This window comes from Suricata suricatta, chromosome 8 (assembly GCF_006229205.1).
Source record: "Suricata suricatta isolate VVHF042 chromosome 8, meerkat_22Aug2017_6uvM2_HiC, whole genome shotgun sequence".
Lineage (NCBI taxonomy): Eukaryota > Metazoa > Chordata > Mammalia > Carnivora > Herpestidae > Suricata > Suricata suricatta.
Window position 1 is genome coordinate 115,008,736 of NC_043707.1, and position 17,906 is coordinate 115,026,641.

A 17,906-nucleotide genomic window follows, 5' to 3' on the forward strand; every position below is an offset into this window, starting at 1 on the left:
AACCGTGAGATCATGACCTGAGCCGAAGTCGGATGCTTAACCAACTGAGCCACCCAGGCACCCCACAAACTGTTCTTAAGTTTGGAAAACCAGTTTAATTCAACATGTTGATTTTTCTGTAACTCTCCTTAGCCGAACCACTTTATCTTTCCTTAAGTATTTTCCCAAACAAATATACTCCATTGTTTCTTTAGGGGAATCCAGAGAAAAAATTATTTTACCTATGACTTTAGGTTGCATTATTGTCATCTATTTAAAGGTGATATATTGGAATATTGACCTATTGGCACTGTTCACAGAGGGGATGAAAAGACATCTGCAATGGATAAACTTCTTGTGAAAAAAATCAATTTTTCAAAAAAACGTTTAGGGGCACCTGGGTGGCTCAGTCGGTTAAGCATCCAACTTCGGCTCAGGCCATGATCTCGCGGTTTGTGGGTTTGAGCCCCACATCGGGTTCTGTGCTGACAGCTCAGAGCCTGGAACCTGCTTTCGATTCTGTGTCTCCCTTTTTCTCTGCCCCTCCCCTATTTATGCTCTGTTTCTCTCTGTCTCAATAACAAATAAATATAAAAAATTTTTTTAACTTAAAAAAGAAATATTTCTTTTAAGAGAGAGAGGGGCACCTGGGTGGCTCAGTCGGTTAAGCGTCCAACTTCGGCTCAGGTCATGACCTTGTGGTTTGTGGGTTCAAGCCCCATGTCGGGCTCTGTGCTGGCAGCTCAGAGCCTGGAGCTGCTTTGGATTCTGTGTCTCCCTCTCTCTCTGTCCTTCTCCCACTCAGGCTCTGCCTCTCTCTCTCTCAAAAATAAATAACAAAGTATTTTTTTTTTTAAAGTGTGAGAGTGAGAGAGAGAAAGAACAGCAGGGAAGGTGCCCCCCCTCAAAAAAGCAACTTTATTTCTTACTTGAAGTACAAAAAAATATGCACAACTTTCACTAAAAGTTAAGATGAAGAGGTGCCTGGGTAGCTCAGTCAGTTGAGTGTCCGACTTTAGCTCAGGTCATTATTTCACAGTTCGTTGAGTTCAAGCCCCACGTCAGGCTCTGTGCTGACAGCCTGAAGCCTGGAGCCTGCTTTGATTTTGTGTCTCCCCCTCTCTCTGCACCTTCCCTACTCACACTCTGTCTGTTTCTCTCTCTCTTCAAATGTAAATAAACATAAAAAATAAAAGGAAAACTTAATAAAAAAAGTTAAGATGAAGAAATCTTTGTACTGGTACACTAGGCTCAATAAATTAACGCTTTTGGGGCACCTGGGTGGCTCAGTCAGTTAAGCATCCGACTTCAGCTCGGGTCATGATGTCACAGTTTGTGGTTTTGAGCCCCGTGTTGGGCTCTGTGGCTGACAGCTCAGAGCCTGGAGCGTGCTTCTGCCTTTTCCCCACTCATGCTCTGTCTCTCTCAAAAATAATAAACACTAAAAAACATTAAAGAAAAAAAATAATGATTTGACAGAATCCATAAAAGAAGTCACCACCACATGCATTATCAGTAAGAGTGCACTGAAATGAGAATTAGGAAATCCAGGGTTTCAGTTCCAAGCCTAGTCTTGCAAATACATACCTTGAACAAAGCATAACATCTTGGGGTCTTAATCTAATCACTATAAAACTAGCTATAAAACACTTGTAAAATTCTAAATTATAAGGTTCAATTACAGCTAAAGTTCTAAAATCAAACTTCTAGGAAAGCAGAGGGGGGAACTTCAAAAATGCATTTACAGGTAAAGGAATTAAACCTTGCTATTTGATAAATTTTCATCCTCTTGTGATATATAGCAGGGTTCCATGTGAGGAAGTTTATTTTGCATAGAGGCATGAATTTGATGGGAGTTTAGTTGGCTCTATTCTAACCATCATTACCTTCAGCTGAACTGCATGCCAATGTGTCTAAGAACATTAATGAGTATAGAAGAGTCTCATTCTATCAAATTCAAATATGAACTTGGGGGCCTAGCTGGACAAGAGGAAATGTAACTGAGTTATAATAGTTCTGGCATCATTTCCCAAAGTCTGTTCTTGGGGAATATTAGTTCTGCAGGATGTGTTTAGATATTTCATGGTCAAACAGATTTGAGAAATACTGGGTTGAACTCAAGTTAAAATGGTTTTTCTATTGTAGCACTTCTCAGAACCTTTATTCAGTAATGTATAATCTTTAAGAGGGAGATGGTCGGTATAGTAATTCTCAAACTTATTTGACCTTAGAATCCTTTTTGAAGCAACTCTCTTGGAATCAACAGATTAGAATCTAAGAAGGTGATGCCCTCGGGGAAAAAGGGATCCAGGCATGTTTAATTACTGCTTGAGCACCCATGTGCAAGGCTCTGCAGCAGATGTTGGGGATGAGAGACAGAGGCATGGAGAGAACTAATGAACTTGCACTCCTGGCCTTCATGAACACCATCTGCAATGAACTGCAATGCAGTGTGATAAGGGCATTATGGAAGGCACTGGAAAAAGCTCGTGGGAGGAAACAGTTGAGCCATCCTTTATAGTATAAGCAGGAGTTGAAAAGGGGGATGGGATGAAAACAGGAAACACTCTAAATAGCCCTAAAGTCAGGAACAGATAAACTGGTTCAGCCATTTGATGAATACTAAGCAATAAAAAGGAAAAAATTGCTGATATACATGATAAACTCAGATGAATCTCAAGTGCATTGTGTTAAGTAAAAGAAACTAGAACACAGGCTATGGTATCCCACTTATATGTCATTCTGGAAAAAAACAAAACTATAAGGACAGAATGTCTGTCAGTGGCTGCTAGGGGCTGTGGGTGAGGGAAAGGGTTGACTGCAGAGGGCTTGGAAGAATGTGTGTGTGTGATGTATTGTTTATACCTTCATAGATGTGGTGGTTACATAACTATACGCATTTGTCACAACTTGCAAAACAGTACACTACAAAGGATGGATTTTATGGTATCTATTTTATACCTTAATAAAAATAGAGGGGGAAATAAATACAGTGGGATGGATGTGGTCATCCCAGGGATTCAAATGCACAATATGGGAAATGGATGGTGTATGACAGTATGGTAGAAAGATGAAACCAAAATGTTATGTTTTGTCTACCTTAGGAAAGCACTGAACACCAAAGGGAAGTATTTGGCAGGCAGGGATAAATGAAGATTTCTGAATAGTATATTGGTAAGGTAAGATACATATTTTTTAAAGTAAGTTCTATGCCCAATGTGGGGCTTGAGTTCATATCCCCAAGATCAAGAGTCACATGACTAAGCCAGCAAGGCGCCCTGAGATCTGTATTTTTGAAACGTAGCCCTGACGGCAGGTGGAGGGTGCATCTCTGAAGGAGAAATGCAGATGGGGAGACCACTAGGAATCTCCTGCAATATAGAAGGTTCTGCCTAGGCCAGAGGGAACACCCAAGAGGAAGAACTGAGACTAGAGATTTCAGGGCAGAACACAGAAGATTATTTGAGCAACCAGATATGGGGTGATAGGAAAGAAACAGAGTTTAAAGACAACTCTGAAGTTTCTAGCTTGGCTGAATTAATGTACAGTGATGCCAAGTCACAGAAGAAAAGGAAAATTGGAAAAGGAACGGGCTTTGGATGAGGATAAAACAATCAGTAGAAGGTTTAGACGTGTTTTGCTTGAAATGCCTGTGGTAGATTGTATCACTAGTGCCAAATATCCCCATGCCCTTCCCTGGGGGAGGATTATACATTCCCACCCAGTTAACTCCAGGAGTGGCCATGTAATTTGCTTTGGTTGTAAAATGTGGCCTGAGATGTGTAACTTCTGGGCAGAAGCCTTAAGAGTCAGCATATGGCTTGTGCATATCTTTCTCCCCCTCTGCTGTACCGACTATTGATGTTCAAGATAGATTCTTCTCTGTCAGTCTAGGTTCCAAAAGGAGGACATCAGGGTCACGGCTGCAGCAGAGCCACAGTGAATGTGTAATATGAGCAAGAAATACATCTTTGTAAGCCACAAAGACTTTGGAGTTTTTTCATTACCACAGCCTAGCCTATCTTGCTGAGACAATGTGTATAGAGCATCTAAATAAATATGTCTGGTAGATGATTGAAGGTGAAGGTCAGGAACTGCATAGAAATGTTAGTGGCTGGGAATACAAATTTAGGAATCTCTAAGCAAATCAATGAATGCAGAAAAGTGGGTGAGACTAAAGAGATTTCAAATTCAGAAGAGAAGAGGGAGAAAAGTATGAAATGCCTGGAAACATCAGTGTTTAATGGGCAGAGGAAGAGGAGTCTAAGAAAGCCTGATTATAAAGGAGGACCGTGAATCTGGAAAGTCATATTATTGCTAAGGCGAAGAGGTCAGCGTAAGAACCTGACAAGATATCACTAGATTAGAAACGAGCAAATCACTGAACAAACAGTTTCAGTAGAATCAGGACATTACAGAGAACTGACGTAATATGTAAGAAGATACAGAGGGAAAGTCAGTTTTCCTCTAGAAGTTTAGTCATGAAATAAGAGAAAGATAAGCAGAGTAAAGGGAAGCTGAGTGGGGGGAACTTAGGAAAAGTTGAGGAACTTTAGTGGGTGAGGAGAAGGAATCAGGGTTTTGAAAAACAATGAAAATTAATGGAGTGTTCTTTTAAGAACAAAAGCCCAGGTAGAGAGATTATTAGCCTCTGAGATGTGAGAGCATGGAGAGAAGAAAACATATTTCAGTACAGTTTAAAGTAGAGGAGAGGAAGCTGAGAAAACTCATGCCTTCTAGATTTTGTTTACTGGGGAAATAGAGGGTTGTTCTATTGCTGACGAGGTAAAGTGTTGCCAGGGAAGGCATTGCAGATTGGGACAGGGAGTTGAGGAGTGTGAAGGTTTGGAATACATGCTGTGGGGAACTGGAGGAACAGAGAAACTGCAGCCTCAAGGGCTGGCTGAGATTTGATATCATCAATCTGTAATATCATTCATTATTAAACAAATGACTTTCTTCCTCAGCAATTTATCAGCCTGAGAGTTGAAGCAAATGAAATCGTTAAGTGGACTGATCCAGCGTTGGAGATTGGCAAGAGGCATGTTAAGGAAACTGGAGATGTTGGTAAGTGTCAAGGGAGCAGGGTAGACTAAGGATCAGGATTATCAGTCTTTGGAAGGGTAGGAAAGACTTGGGATGGCAAAGAACAAAATGATGAGACAGCTTGGGTTTTAGGAAAATAATTCAAGTCCTAGAGCTACATGGACACCAACTTGACAGAGAGACAGAGAGGTGATGAGTTAAGGAGGGAGTGGTGGGAGAGGTATTCTGTGACCAGGGCTTGGGCAAGAGTTTGGAGAATTTGTATTAGAAGGGGTCTAAGAAGCACTGCTGAGTCAGGTCTGGGCAATTCAGAAGACAACACTTGGAATCGGAGCTGACTGGTGGAACTAGAGCCCAAGGAGAAAACTTTGTTTTCTAGTGATTCTGAAAATGGAAAGAAATAGCTTAGCCTTGGATCAGAGACAAAAACTAAGGGCGTACTAGAAAATAATGGAAGTGACCCACAAGATTACAAAATTAAGCAACACAGAGAACTGGTCTCTCTGGGGTGGACCAGGGAAAGCCTGGAAAAGATGAAGTAATGTCATAGAAAATATCACAGAAGCAGAGTCACCCACTATTAAATACTGATAATTTAGCTCGTTTACACAATAAATAACAGATTATAAATACATTATACTAAACACCTCTTGTCAAGTGCTGGGAATTGTACCCCAAATTAATATTCATTTATTAATTTAATCCTTACAACAACCCTATGATACAGTATTCTTCTTATTACATTTTACAGTTGAGAACATTATGGCTTAGAGAAGTTAACTTGCCCATGGTTAGTAAGTGTGATATTATGAGCGTTCAAAGTGTGTATCCGAAGAATCCCACACACTGATATAAAACTATGTGGAAGAGAAATTCTACTTTATATCCTAGAATCATGCCTTAGGCATTGATAACAAAAAGTAGCAATATGATAATAAAGTCCAGAGAGGGGCGCCTGGGTGGCATAGTTGGTTAAGCCACTGATTTCGGCTCAAGTCATGATCTCACAGTCCGTGGATTAGAACCCTGTGTCAGGCTCCATGCTGACAGCTCAGAGCCAGGAGCTTGCTTCAGTTCTGTGTGTGGGTGTCTCTCTGCCCCTCCCCTGTTTGCTCTCTCTCTCTCTCTCAAAAATAAATAAACATTAAAAAAAAATTTTTTTTAATCCAAATAGATAAACGATCCCTTTGGAGGTTGCCTCTATCACCAGAGCATGTCTGGTGTGTTTTTGGCCCCCGCTTAACAACTCTTGAGGCCAGCATTTCTGTCACATGAGAAATACTCAGTCTTAAAACCCTTATCATTCATAAGTGATCATCTAAACTCAGCTGGAATTAATACATTTATTAACTTATTATTATTCTTTTGCTTTTAGGGAAAAAAATGTATGTATGCTCATTTGAAAACATATTCACTAGTCTCAGATAATGAAGCTTATACCATGGTTTCTTACCCTTTCAGTTTTATCTGCGCAGAAGAGTCGCGTGTGATGTCGTTTCTGCACCACAATATAAGTTATTCCTGGCCGATAGTCTTCTTCCAAGCTAATACATGCCTTCCGGATAGCTATTAGCTCTGGCCAAGCTACCTAGGAGTTACAAATAGAATGACATTTAATTGAGAACTCACCTAGCACCTCTCAGATCTGATTTACCTGGAGTGGCAGATGGGAGGAAGCTCCATCAGACACACCTAGAAACCCCAAAAGGCAACTATAGGTAATTAGAGTACCTGTTTCATTTGTCCCTCGGATACCCCGCCACGGTAATAGATGATCCGAGTGGGTTTGAAGCGTGTGGACTTGTAGAACTGGATCAGCAGCTCTCGAACCATGTTAGTAAGGTCCTGAATTACCTCTTGACTATAGAGGAGCTCCTGGGAGATTTCCTGGCGGGAGGTCTGCACCCGAACGGTGGCACAGTACCGGCTGGGGTGCCCATCCATACTGCCAACGACAGCAGCAATGGAAGGTTTCTTCCCATCCCCTGCTGGGGGGTGCGTAACATCAGCTCCCAGGAAGATGACAGGCTGCTGGAACACCGAGGGCCTGCTCAGATCGAAGGAAACACAGATGAACATGTCTGTGTTTAACAAGCTCACTAGATACAATCACAGGTATAATCTTACAAAAGAGAACAAAGGCCGGTGCCCATTAGGTGAGACCTCTAAGGGCCATGGAGCGTCTCTGCCTTTCCTGCAATGAATCTGAATTGACTTAAGAAGTCAACATGGTTCAGGGGCACCTGGGTGGCTCAGTTGGTTAGGCATCAGACTTCACTCAGGTCATGATCTTGTGATTCATGAGTTTGAGCCCCACATCAGACTCTGTGCTGACAGCTCAGGGACTGGAGCCTGCCTCCGATTCTGTGTCTCCCCTCTCCCTCTGCCCCCTCCCTTGCTCATGCTCTGTCTCTCTCAAAAATAAGTGGATATTTTTTTAAAAAGTTAAAAAAAAAGAAGTCAACATTGTTCTTCTATAATAGTAGGAAGGGAAGAGGACCTGAGCCAAATTTAATAAAATCTCTCTGTGTAAAGGGAAGATATTCCCAGAACGAGTTCTTTTGGGATACTAGTATTCCTATAACAGATATAGAAATGCACAATGTACATGAAACTGGAACAAAAGCTCCCAGTGCTCTTTAAATTTGTTTGTTTGTTTGTTTATTTATTTATTTATTTATTTATTTATTTAGAGAGTGAGCAAGCATGTGTGCAAGCAGGGGAGGGGCAAAGAGAGATGGAGGGAGAAACAATCCCAAGCAAATTTGGAGCTATAACCATGGAGCCTGATGTAAGGCTCAAACTCACAAACTGCGAGATCATGACTGAAGCCAAAACCAAGAGTTGGACACTTAACCAACTGAGTAAACACAGGCACCCCATTTTTAAAATTTTTTACTTATTAGTTTATTAATTTACTTTGAGAGAGACCTCAATGCTCTTCAAGATGTGAGGTTTAGAGAAGAGAATTTAGCCTATCTACTTCCCTATTTTAATCTGTAGTATGCATCACTTATACCACATATTTTACTCAATTATTTTTTTTAAGATTTTATTTTTAAGTAATCTCTACACCCACTGTGGGGCTTGAACTCATAACCCTGAGATCAAGAGTTACATGCTCTATCGACTGAGTCAGCCAGGTGCCCCACTAACTTATTTTATTTACTGTCTACACACACACACACACACACACACACACACACACTCACACACACACACTCACACACACACACACACACACACACACATATAAGTTCCACAAGGGCAAGAGTTTTGTTTTGTTCATTGCAGTAGCCCTACTGCCTAGAACACTACCTAACTCAAGGTTGGCACTCAACAAATATTTGTTGAAAAAATTAATTCATTTGGCACTGATTTTTCTAAGGAGTCGAGGAGAAAAATATCATGCATTTTTTTTGGTAAATTCTTTAAGGAAGGACTTGGAATTGAGTACTAATTCTTTAAGTGTAATACAGGAGACATCCCAAATCTAAAAATCTCCTATAATAGGTACTAAAGAATGATACCTCCATGAGGGCAGAGGCTGTGCTTGCTATATTTCTCTGTATATATCATTATGCAACATGGGTCTGGCACAGAGCAGTACAACAGCGAACATGTGTCCCTAACATACATATGCATAACATAGTAACAGCTTACATATACTATGTGCCAGTCACTGCGCTAAGCACTTTACCTGTATTGACTCATTTCGTCCTCAGAAAAATTCCATAAGTGTGGTACAATTATCATCTCAATTTTCTATTTTTAAAAAATGAGACCAAAGAGAATAAGGAGGTTGCTTAAGATTACATATCTAGGAAATGGTAAAGTTGGAATCCAAACCTTAGGAAGTCAGACACCAAAGTATGCACTCTAGGCTACTATGCTATATTGTCTCAAATGTTTGGGGTGAAATTAAATGTTTTCAGATTTTAGGTTAACTTCCCATATGGCCTGCACACCTCATCTACCAATGTTGTAGGAATAATTTTGTTACCTATAAACTTCATTCAATGGAAAATTAAGAATTGGAATATGATTGTACAATAGCAAGGCACTCAATTTCACATTCTTGCTAAGTATAGTGATGACTAATACCACAGCTTTAAATTTATCTTTTCAAATCACTTTCTCATACAGAATTTCACATGACAATATTTTTTAAATTTATTTATTTATATTCAGAAAGATAGAGACAGCATAAGAGGGGAGAGACAGAGAGAGAGGGAGAGGGAGAGAGAGAGAGTCCCAAGCAAGCTCCACACTGCCAGTGCAGAGCCCGATGCAGGGCTCGAATCCACAAAGCCACGAGATCATAACCTGAGTTGAAACCAAAAGTCGGACACTTAACCAACTGAGCCATCCAGGCGCCCCCACATGGAAACATTTTAGAGTTAACAAGTCAGATATTATCTCAATAGATAGGGAAACTACAAATTAATGAAAAGATTAATAATCCCATCTAAGAAATGGGCAAAGAACTGAACAAACCCATCACAAAAGAAGATATCCAAATAGCCAACAAACATATGAAATTTTGCTCAACATGATTAATCATTGGGGGGGGGGGTGCAAATTAAAACCATAATGGGATACTATTACCCCCGATGGCTAAAGGTAAAAGGGCTGACACCTGCAAGTGGTGAGAATCTGAAGCAGCTAGAACTCTCAGCAGAAAGTAAACTGCTACAACCACTCTGGAAAATTACTTGACACATCTATCAGTGCTAAATACATGTATTCTCAATAACCTAACAATTCTGTTCTTGGATATATACTCAAGAGAAAGAGTATTTAAAGTCTACCAAAACTACAGAAAATTTGTGTAATGAATGTATAAGAATATCTGTCAATGGTAAAGTAGATTAAAATTCTGTAGTATATTCAAATAATGAAATAATAGACAACAATGAAAAAGAACAAACTACTACTAGTACAGTAACATGAATGAATTCCAGACATAATGATGCGCAAAAGAAGACAGGCATAAAATTTGACATGTAGTATGGTTCTATTTACATGAAGTTCAAAAATAGGCAAAACTAATCTATGTTGAAAATGTTTACATTTTGGGGTTATCTGTTGGGAGGGGCCACAAGGAAGCCTGACAAAGTGCTAGAAATGTTCTATATCTTTTTATTTTTATTTTTTATTTTTGATAGAGAGAGACAGCATGAGCAGGGGAGGATCAGAGATAGAGGGAGATACGGAATCTGAAGCAGGCTCCAGGCTCTGAGCTAGCTGTCAGCACAGAGCCCGATGCGGGGCTCGAACTCACGAACTATGAGATCATGACCTGTTGAAGCTGGACGCTTAACAGACTGAGCCACCCAGGTGCCTCAAAATGTTCTATATCTTCACCTGAGTAGTGGTTACATGAGTACATTCATATATATATATATATATATATATACACACACACACACACACATATATATATATATAAAAAGTAACTGAGATGCATGTTTGAGATTTATGTGCTCTACTGTGAATTATGTTATATTCGATCTTATATAATAAAAGAGTGGAGAAAAAAAGAGTTCAGAATCTTACCTTTGATGAGGTACAAGCACGTTGTTAATTCCTCCCAGCTTTGCATTTATCTTCAGGCAAAGGTTGGAAAGGGTTTGGGGTGAGGTCTTCACCACATTTTTTACCTGGACACACTGTGTGGCCATACCCAGCAGGGTATCTCCAACACGTTTCACCTCCGCTACAAGAATAAATCCATTAATTAATTTAATGATGTTTAAATATTCTGCTAATTACTAAGAATAGAGGGGGAAATCCACACAAACATTTACAGAGTGCCTACTATATACTGTATCCTGTGCTAGATATGACCCTTTCATTTGCTAAACCCCCAGAAAAATTTTCCCTCTTCTTCCCTTTAGCAATCATTGAAGGTAGGCCACTTCTTCTACCCTTGGAATTTGCCTGCCACTGTTAACTCAGTCCCCTGAGGTTATTTTTCCACAGGACTTGCAAAGGAATCTGGCAAAGGAATCCATCTCCCAGCTCCTCCCTCTCAGTATACATGCCAACTCTTTGAATTTTAAGTATTTTTCTCCAACCCTCCCCCTCTTCACCTCTAAGCACAGAGATAACCAGAAAGTAACAAAAGAAACAACTACAGAAAGAGTGGAAGACATTTTGTAAAGTTCAAACAGCGGGTCTATGGCTCCCAAATCCTTTACTTGAATCATAGTCAAAGGAACTTTGTATCGTTCTTGTTCTAATAGATACAAACAGCTCCTTTTCTGCAAGTGGTAGGTTCTCCCACTCGTCCCCACTCTGATATTCCTATGTACTTTTTACCAAACATTCCAGTTCTTCCTGCTTTGAGGACTATGGTGGAATTATACTGTATGCCTGACGCTCATGCCCACTGTATTTCCTGGCCCCCATTCTTGCTTCCCACAAAAAGGTTGGGAAGAGTCATGCGGCTGGTTGTAGTCAACGAGTTGTCTGCAGATGTTGGTGCACCTGGGTGGCTCAGTCAGTCAAGTGTCTGGATCTGGATTTTGGCTTAGGTCATGATCTCACAGTTCACGAGATCCAGTCCTGCACTGGGTCATGTGCCAACTTTGAGGAGACTGCTTGGGAATTCTTTCTCTCCCTCTCTCTCTGCCTCCACTACACACGTTCTCTCTCTCTTCCCGTCTCTTTCACTCTCTCCCTAAGTAAATAAATAAACTAAAAAAAAAAAGTTGCAGATGTTAAGAACCTTCCAGAGCCGTTTTTTTCTCTTTGCCATAGGACCAACAACATTCCAAATAGTAACTGCTGTGTCAATCTGGGTCCCAGAGTGAAAATAACATGATGACATGGAACAGAGGCCTCAATCTACCTCAAAGGACACACAGCAAAAGCAAAAAATAAATCTTTGATGATTTGAGCCACTGAGAGTTTGGTGTCGTTTGTGACTGCAGCATAACCTAGCTTATCCTGACCTATTTGAAATCATCCCTCATTCATTAAAAGGGTCCATACCATACACCGGTGTCTTCCCAGGCAGGATAACCACTATGAGCTGTAGGCCCACATAGGTCATTTTCAGGTGTTTAAACATGGGCTCCACGCTGTCCGCACCCTGTGCGTACTTGCAGAAGCATGGCTGACCCTGGATGGGCATTCCTGCGTCCTTAGAGATTTTACGGAGCTGGTCAGTGAAGCTCCTGTTAAAACAGAACCAGTGGTATAGTGCTTTCATTTCAGAGCACACTCCTAGCATTTATTTTCCTGTAAGATACTTCTTTCAGTTTTGTACATTCTTAGCCAAAATTAAAAACAAACAAATAAACAAAAAATCCTTAACTGGTTGCCAAAACGGGGCTGGCAATTGCATCACTGCAATTATAGTGCACAAAGAACCTGTGTTATGAATATCAAGCTATCAGATTATCATTTTGAAGTTTTAAATAATTATGCCTCAATTGGGCCCCATGGACTAGAATAGCATTTATGTTCAAACGTTTTATTAAACATTCAAGTTAATAATTACGAACTAAAGAAAAGCAAAGTTTGCAGGTATGCATATTTTGGTAAGCCTGGCACGAGAATAGTTGGGTAAGCTTGTGTTCAATTGAGAATATGGAAACACAAATCAGTATATTTAGGATTACATTCAAACTTATAATAGATTTGATTCAATAACAATATCAAAAGAAATAATCACTTTAAAACAATTAAAATTCATTGCGAAGTGTTAAATTTTAGATTTGCGAAGTTACTTTAATATATGTATAAAGTTTTCTGAATAATTTCTTTTGTGCATTTGCCAATATTTGTAGGATTCCTTTCTTTCATCCAGTTCCCTTTTCCTGCCTTGAGTTTTCCACCCTTCTTACTAACTTCCTTTCTCTAGATAGCTGCATCTGTAAGACATGAACCAATGATCTTAGTCAGTGACCCTGCAATAAAACAAGCTCACTAGTAAATTATAATGATTAAAAATGGACTAATTTTTATCTTAGCTGAAAAGATACAATTAATAACAAAGGAAGCTTCACTAAGAACGCAGAAGAGTTTGCCAACTGTCACTGCTTTGGCCTTGTTAGTCACAAATTTCTGCTCTACATGTAAGGAAGCTGACTCAATTCTTAATGTCATTCCCAAGTTTGCAATTTACTATAATATAAGGTCTTTTTCCTATAGCCAGATGGTGTCACTATAAGAGTCAGGGATTTAGTGCCAGTGCACACAGCACATTCATGTAAAGATGGTATTTTCATATCTGGAAGGGATATTACTAAGCTGAAAATATGAAGATACTCACTTTAGTAAATCTTCCCTACATTGTTTCTGAGGCGCAAAACAAGCAACTGCCCAAACTTTAATTTCAATGCCAGCATAAAACTGCTTTCCTCGCATGTCCCAGACACCCTGGTTGGGTGTGGCTACTGTTTTATTCTTTAAAAAAAAAAAAAAAAAAAAAGAAACAAAAGAAAAGAGAAAAGACATTACAATCTAAGGCCATTTTAATGTTGATGAGGGGATAAACAAAACTCTATTTGGTATTAGCCAAAAGACAAAAAGCAATACTGAGCAAAACTATGGGTAAATTTCAGTGTGGTGTAGTGGAGAAACCCTGGGTTATTCTCTTTTTGATTGGTTGTTGGAAGAAGCTTGCCGAATAAAATGAAAAGCTTACCCGGCCTCCGTACTGCAGCATTGGTGCGGGAAGTACCCTGCCTGTGAGCTCTGTCATTTCATTGTGGACAACAATACCAAATTCTTTAAGGTATGGATCTGGTCCACCCACCATGCTGTTACTCTTCACCTAAGGAACAGGAAAGCCTGCGTATATAAAAACCAAAGAGTAACTGTGTCCCACAAATCAGGAGTTTTATATTTTCTTCTTTTCTCATCTTAAAGCTAGTTTATCTTGAAGACCATGACTTACTGACCAGTCTACTGATTTCTTCCTGTCTGTCAGGTGCAGATCTTGCTGTTGCTTTGATCATTGTCGAAGTCTGATTGTCTGTGAGCTTCTTTATACATCGCTGTCCTGCCACAATATTACAGACCTACAGAGAGGCAAAGAGAAATTCATTTTGTAATGGGTTTCTATGTCGTAAGCCTTTGCTAAACTGTATTTTACATCTTCCTTTTCCCAAAACGTGAAAATGCTGTTACCTAATGAAGCTATTTGCCCAAAGCATTTTAGAAGCTAATACTAAATTCTACCACTAGCCTAGAACATGACATTTTTTAAACTCATTCAGGAGACTGGCAGATTTGGCAAAAGACAATTCAGTTTAGCTTACCTCAAGTGGCAAGTACGTATGTTTTTGTTCTTGTCCCACTTGGAGACACGGAAGATGGGGGTATTTCAGCTGCAGACTATACTTCTGCTTAAAATACTGGGCTACTGTACATTCCATAGCTTGGCCATTTTCTAGCTGTAAAGGAAAACTGCAGAAAAGAGTATCTTTTCAGAAATTTCTTCAAGTTTTTTATTCTTAAACAAACAAAAGCCTACAAACATTTTCTACCTTGATCAGTCACTTAAAAAACAAAGGCCAATCTGGTTGTTTATTTTTAATTTTTAATTTTTTTTTTTGAGATTTCACACCCAATGGGGAGCCCAAACTGGTGCCTGAACTCACAATCCTGAGATCAAGACCTGAACTGAGATCAAGAGTCAAATGCTTGGGGCTCCTGGGTGACTCACTCAGTTGAACATCTGACTCTTGATTTTGGCTGAGGTTATGATCTTATGGTTCATGGGTTTGAGTCCCACGTTGGGCTCTGTGCTGGCAGTGTGGAGCCTGCTTGGGATTCTGTCTCACCCTGTCTCTCTGCCCCTCTCCTACTCATGCTCTTTTTCTCAAAATAAATAAACTTTAAAAATTAAAAAAAAAAAAGTCAGATTCTGAACTGACTGAGCTATCCAGGCACCCCCACACTAGAGTTTTCTTTGGTTTAGAGAACTTTTTGTAACATGAATGTAACATAGTTATAGAGGCGAATTTCCAGACCCCCAAACCAGGACAAATATATGCGGGTTTGGAGGAAACAAAACAAAATACATGAAAATGAGGCTGTGCCAGGATATCTGATATAAACTCGGGAGTGTGATTTAAGACGTTCCCTTTCTTTGGCTTTTTCAGGGGCAAACTATCTCAAATACTTGGTACCAATACTTGTTAATAACTTTAAACTGCTTTCTTAACTGCTATAGCCCTACAGAGTAACAATGCAGTGAGGATCATCTATGTGATATTAAAACTATGTATTTTTAATTTGCATGCAAAGATCATATAAGCCTACAAGTACAATTATTCTTATAGGATCATGTGAGGTAATTAATGAAAAAGATAAAGTTCTTGAAAAAAAAAACCCCTATACTTGTCAATAGTGACTTCATAAGGTTTGGGTAACATTTTTTCCCCTAGAGAATGAAGTCAATGGTATAATATGAAGAATACATGGAATATCATTTTCTAACTCTTAAGAACTTCACTCTTAAGAAATTAGATGCACACGAGTTCTTACTGAAGAATTTAATCAAATCACACTGAATTAATATGCCACATTTATCCAGATGTCACTCCAAAACTTCTACTACCTAGAACAAAGCCCTCTCAGTGATTTTGATGTACACTGAAGTTTAAAGTTTTTTTATTTATTACTTTTTTAACTTATTTTGAGAAAGACAAGAGAGCACAAGCAGGGGAGGGGCAGCGAGAGAGGAAGAGAGAGAGAGAATCCCAAGCAGGTGCCACATTGTCTCCCGGGCCCTGACACAGGGCTCCAGTTCACGACCATGAGATTGTGACCCAAGCTGAAATCAAGAGCCAGATGCCCAACTAACTGAGTCGCTCAGGCGCCCCAATGTACACTAAAGTTTAAGCATTGAGAACCATGGATCAAAATAAAGTCAGACTAGGCTGTCCAGGTGGCTCAGTCCGCTGAGTGTCTTACTTCAGCTTAGGTCGTGATCTTATGGTTTGTGAGTTCAAGCCCCACATCAGTCTATCTGCTGTCAGCAGAGCCCACTTCAGATCTTCTGTCCCCCTCTCTCTCCCTGCCCCACCCCGACTCGCATGTGCTCTCTCTCTCAAAAATTAACATTGGGGCGCCAGGGTGGCTCAGTCAGTTGAGCACCTGACTTCAGCTCAGGTCATGATCTCACAGTCCAATAGGTTCAAGCCCCATGTTGGGTTCTGTGCTGACGGCTCAGAGCCTGAAGCCTGCTTTGGGTTCTGTGTCTCCCTCTCTTTCTGCCTGTCAGACTACAATATAAACAAACAAAAGTCTTCTGACTGAACAAAATAATATAGTTTATATATTTAAGTTCATGCTCTTTACTTGGAGAGGCCAATGTTTATTTATATCAAATATGAATTTAAAGATCTTGATTATGAGAACAAAACTTATATATATAGTAAATTTAAAAAAATAAAAGCACTTTGATATATATTTTCTAATTATACATAGTTCCCAGTGGAGTAGAAGCTGGGTGATTAGAAAAATGAGATTGAAGGGGCACCTGGGTGGCTCAGTCAATCAAGCATCCGACTTTGTTTCAGGTCATGGTCTCACGTTGGGCTCTGCTGACAGCTCAAAGCCTGGAGCCTGCTTCAGATTCTGTGTGTGTCTCTCTGCCCCTCCCCTGCTCACACACTGCCTCTTTCTCAAATATAAATAAACATTTAAAAAATGTATTAAGGGGCGCCTCGGTGGCTCAGTCAGTTAAGCCTCCGACTTCAGCTCAGGTCATGATCTCACATTTGTGGGTTCAAGCCCCGCATCGGGCTCTGTGCTGACAGCTCAGAGCTTGGAGCCTGCTTCAGGTTCTGTGTCTCCCTCTCTCTCTGCCCCTCCCCGCTCGTGCTTTGTCTCTCTCTGTCTCAAAAATAAATAAAACATTAAAAACGGATTAAAAAAAGAAAGAAAAGAAAAATAAGATTGGAAAAATGGAAATAAGTGAGCTGCTAGAGGCATGCCCTACCTACTGACAGCTGGAAGAAGTACAGCTAACTACAAAGAGAGAAAAATCCAAACAAAACACAAAGCAATATCTTCCCATGACAGCCTTATATGACTTATAGGCCTGGACAAACCCTTTAGGACATGCATTGAGAATTACAACAGTATAATAAATGATGCTTTTAATCATGACTTGGCCTCGTTATATAAAAGTTGATCTGTGTTTGGCATCCTCTGTATTTAAATGTAAAATGATTCAAATGCAAGAAATATGTTTTCCAAATGTCTCTATCAAAAATACTTAAAACATTTTTAAAGCTTTGGTGCTTTAAAAGTGAGGATTTTAATGATTTTGAAGATTACAATATGGATGACAATTTCTTAAATGATTATAGCAGCTTCCTCTGCTACCAAAAAATGTAACAGTATCATTTTAGACCCGGTTAACATACGTTTGATGACTGGCTGGCCTTCTAGTCACATTACAAACTCGATATTTTCGTTTCATCTGTCCACAATGGGTCACTTCAACTTTAAGACCTGAAGTTAAAAAAAAAAAAAGCCAAAACATCAGGTGTTAATTAAAATCACAGTGATGAATACAGGTTTAAATGTTGTCTTTGGAAAGGCATGGCGTTGTACAGGACAAAAGTTGCAAGGATATGGGAACAATTTCATCATGTACAGGCAAAAAGTCTCAGCTAAGAAGAAAAACTTAGAACCCAGATGACTTAAGATGTGCAATCCTCTTAAATTTATTAGTTCATTCAATATATATCGACTAAGCATCAACTACTCTGGTACTTATTATCAGATCTAGAGATAGCCCTGATGAAGCTCGTGTTCCAGTGAGAGAAGAAAGCTAATAACAAGAAGAAAAGAAATTCCAAAGGGAGAATAAATGAACTTGTGTTATTTTATTCAAATGGAAGCTTTTA

At 39.6% G+C, this 17,906-nt stretch overlaps 1 protein-coding gene and 1 long non-coding RNA gene across 7 annotated transcripts in view; one reads left to right on the top strand and one right to left on the bottom strand.

The window, feature by feature from the left end:
- The window catches only part of LOC115300376, a 21,888-nt gene extending 9,996 nt beyond the window's left edge, over nucleotides 1-11,892 (top strand). The window contains exons 2-4 of the long non-coding RNA XR_003912626.1: nucleotides 3,084-3,158; nucleotides 4,947-5,046; nucleotides 11,791-11,892. This is a non-coding gene — a long non-coding RNA (uncharacterized LOC115300376). The remainder of the gene's footprint in view (nucleotides 1-3,083; nucleotides 3,159-4,946; nucleotides 5,047-11,790) is intronic.
- LOC115300373 (protein argonaute-4) overlaps nucleotides 1-17,906 on the bottom strand; it is a 41,488-nt gene that overhangs the window by 7,041 nt on the left and 16,541 nt on the right. For all 6 annotated transcript variants that reach the window (XR_003912625.1, XM_029950084.1, XM_029950081.1 and 3 more), the window contains 9 exons: nucleotides 17,421-17,508; nucleotides 14,301-14,448; nucleotides 13,941-14,060; nucleotides 13,685-13,813; nucleotides 13,310-13,443; nucleotides 12,025-12,209; nucleotides 10,585-10,744; nucleotides 6,757-7,072; nucleotides 6,479-6,613 (listed from right to left, as the gene is read on the bottom strand). Coding sequence is in view for 5 of the 6 variants with exons in the window: in XM_029950084.1 (XP_029805944.1) it covers nucleotides 6,479-6,613; nucleotides 6,757-7,072; nucleotides 10,585-10,744; nucleotides 12,025-12,209; nucleotides 13,310-13,443; nucleotides 13,685-13,813; nucleotides 13,941-14,060; nucleotides 14,301-14,448; nucleotides 17,421-17,508 (1,415 nt within the window). In the remaining variant the exon portion in view is untranslated. The remainder of the gene's footprint in view (nucleotides 1-6,478; nucleotides 6,614-6,756; nucleotides 7,073-10,584; nucleotides 10,745-12,024; nucleotides 12,210-13,309; nucleotides 13,444-13,684; nucleotides 13,814-13,940; nucleotides 14,061-14,300; nucleotides 14,449-17,420; nucleotides 17,509-17,906) is intronic.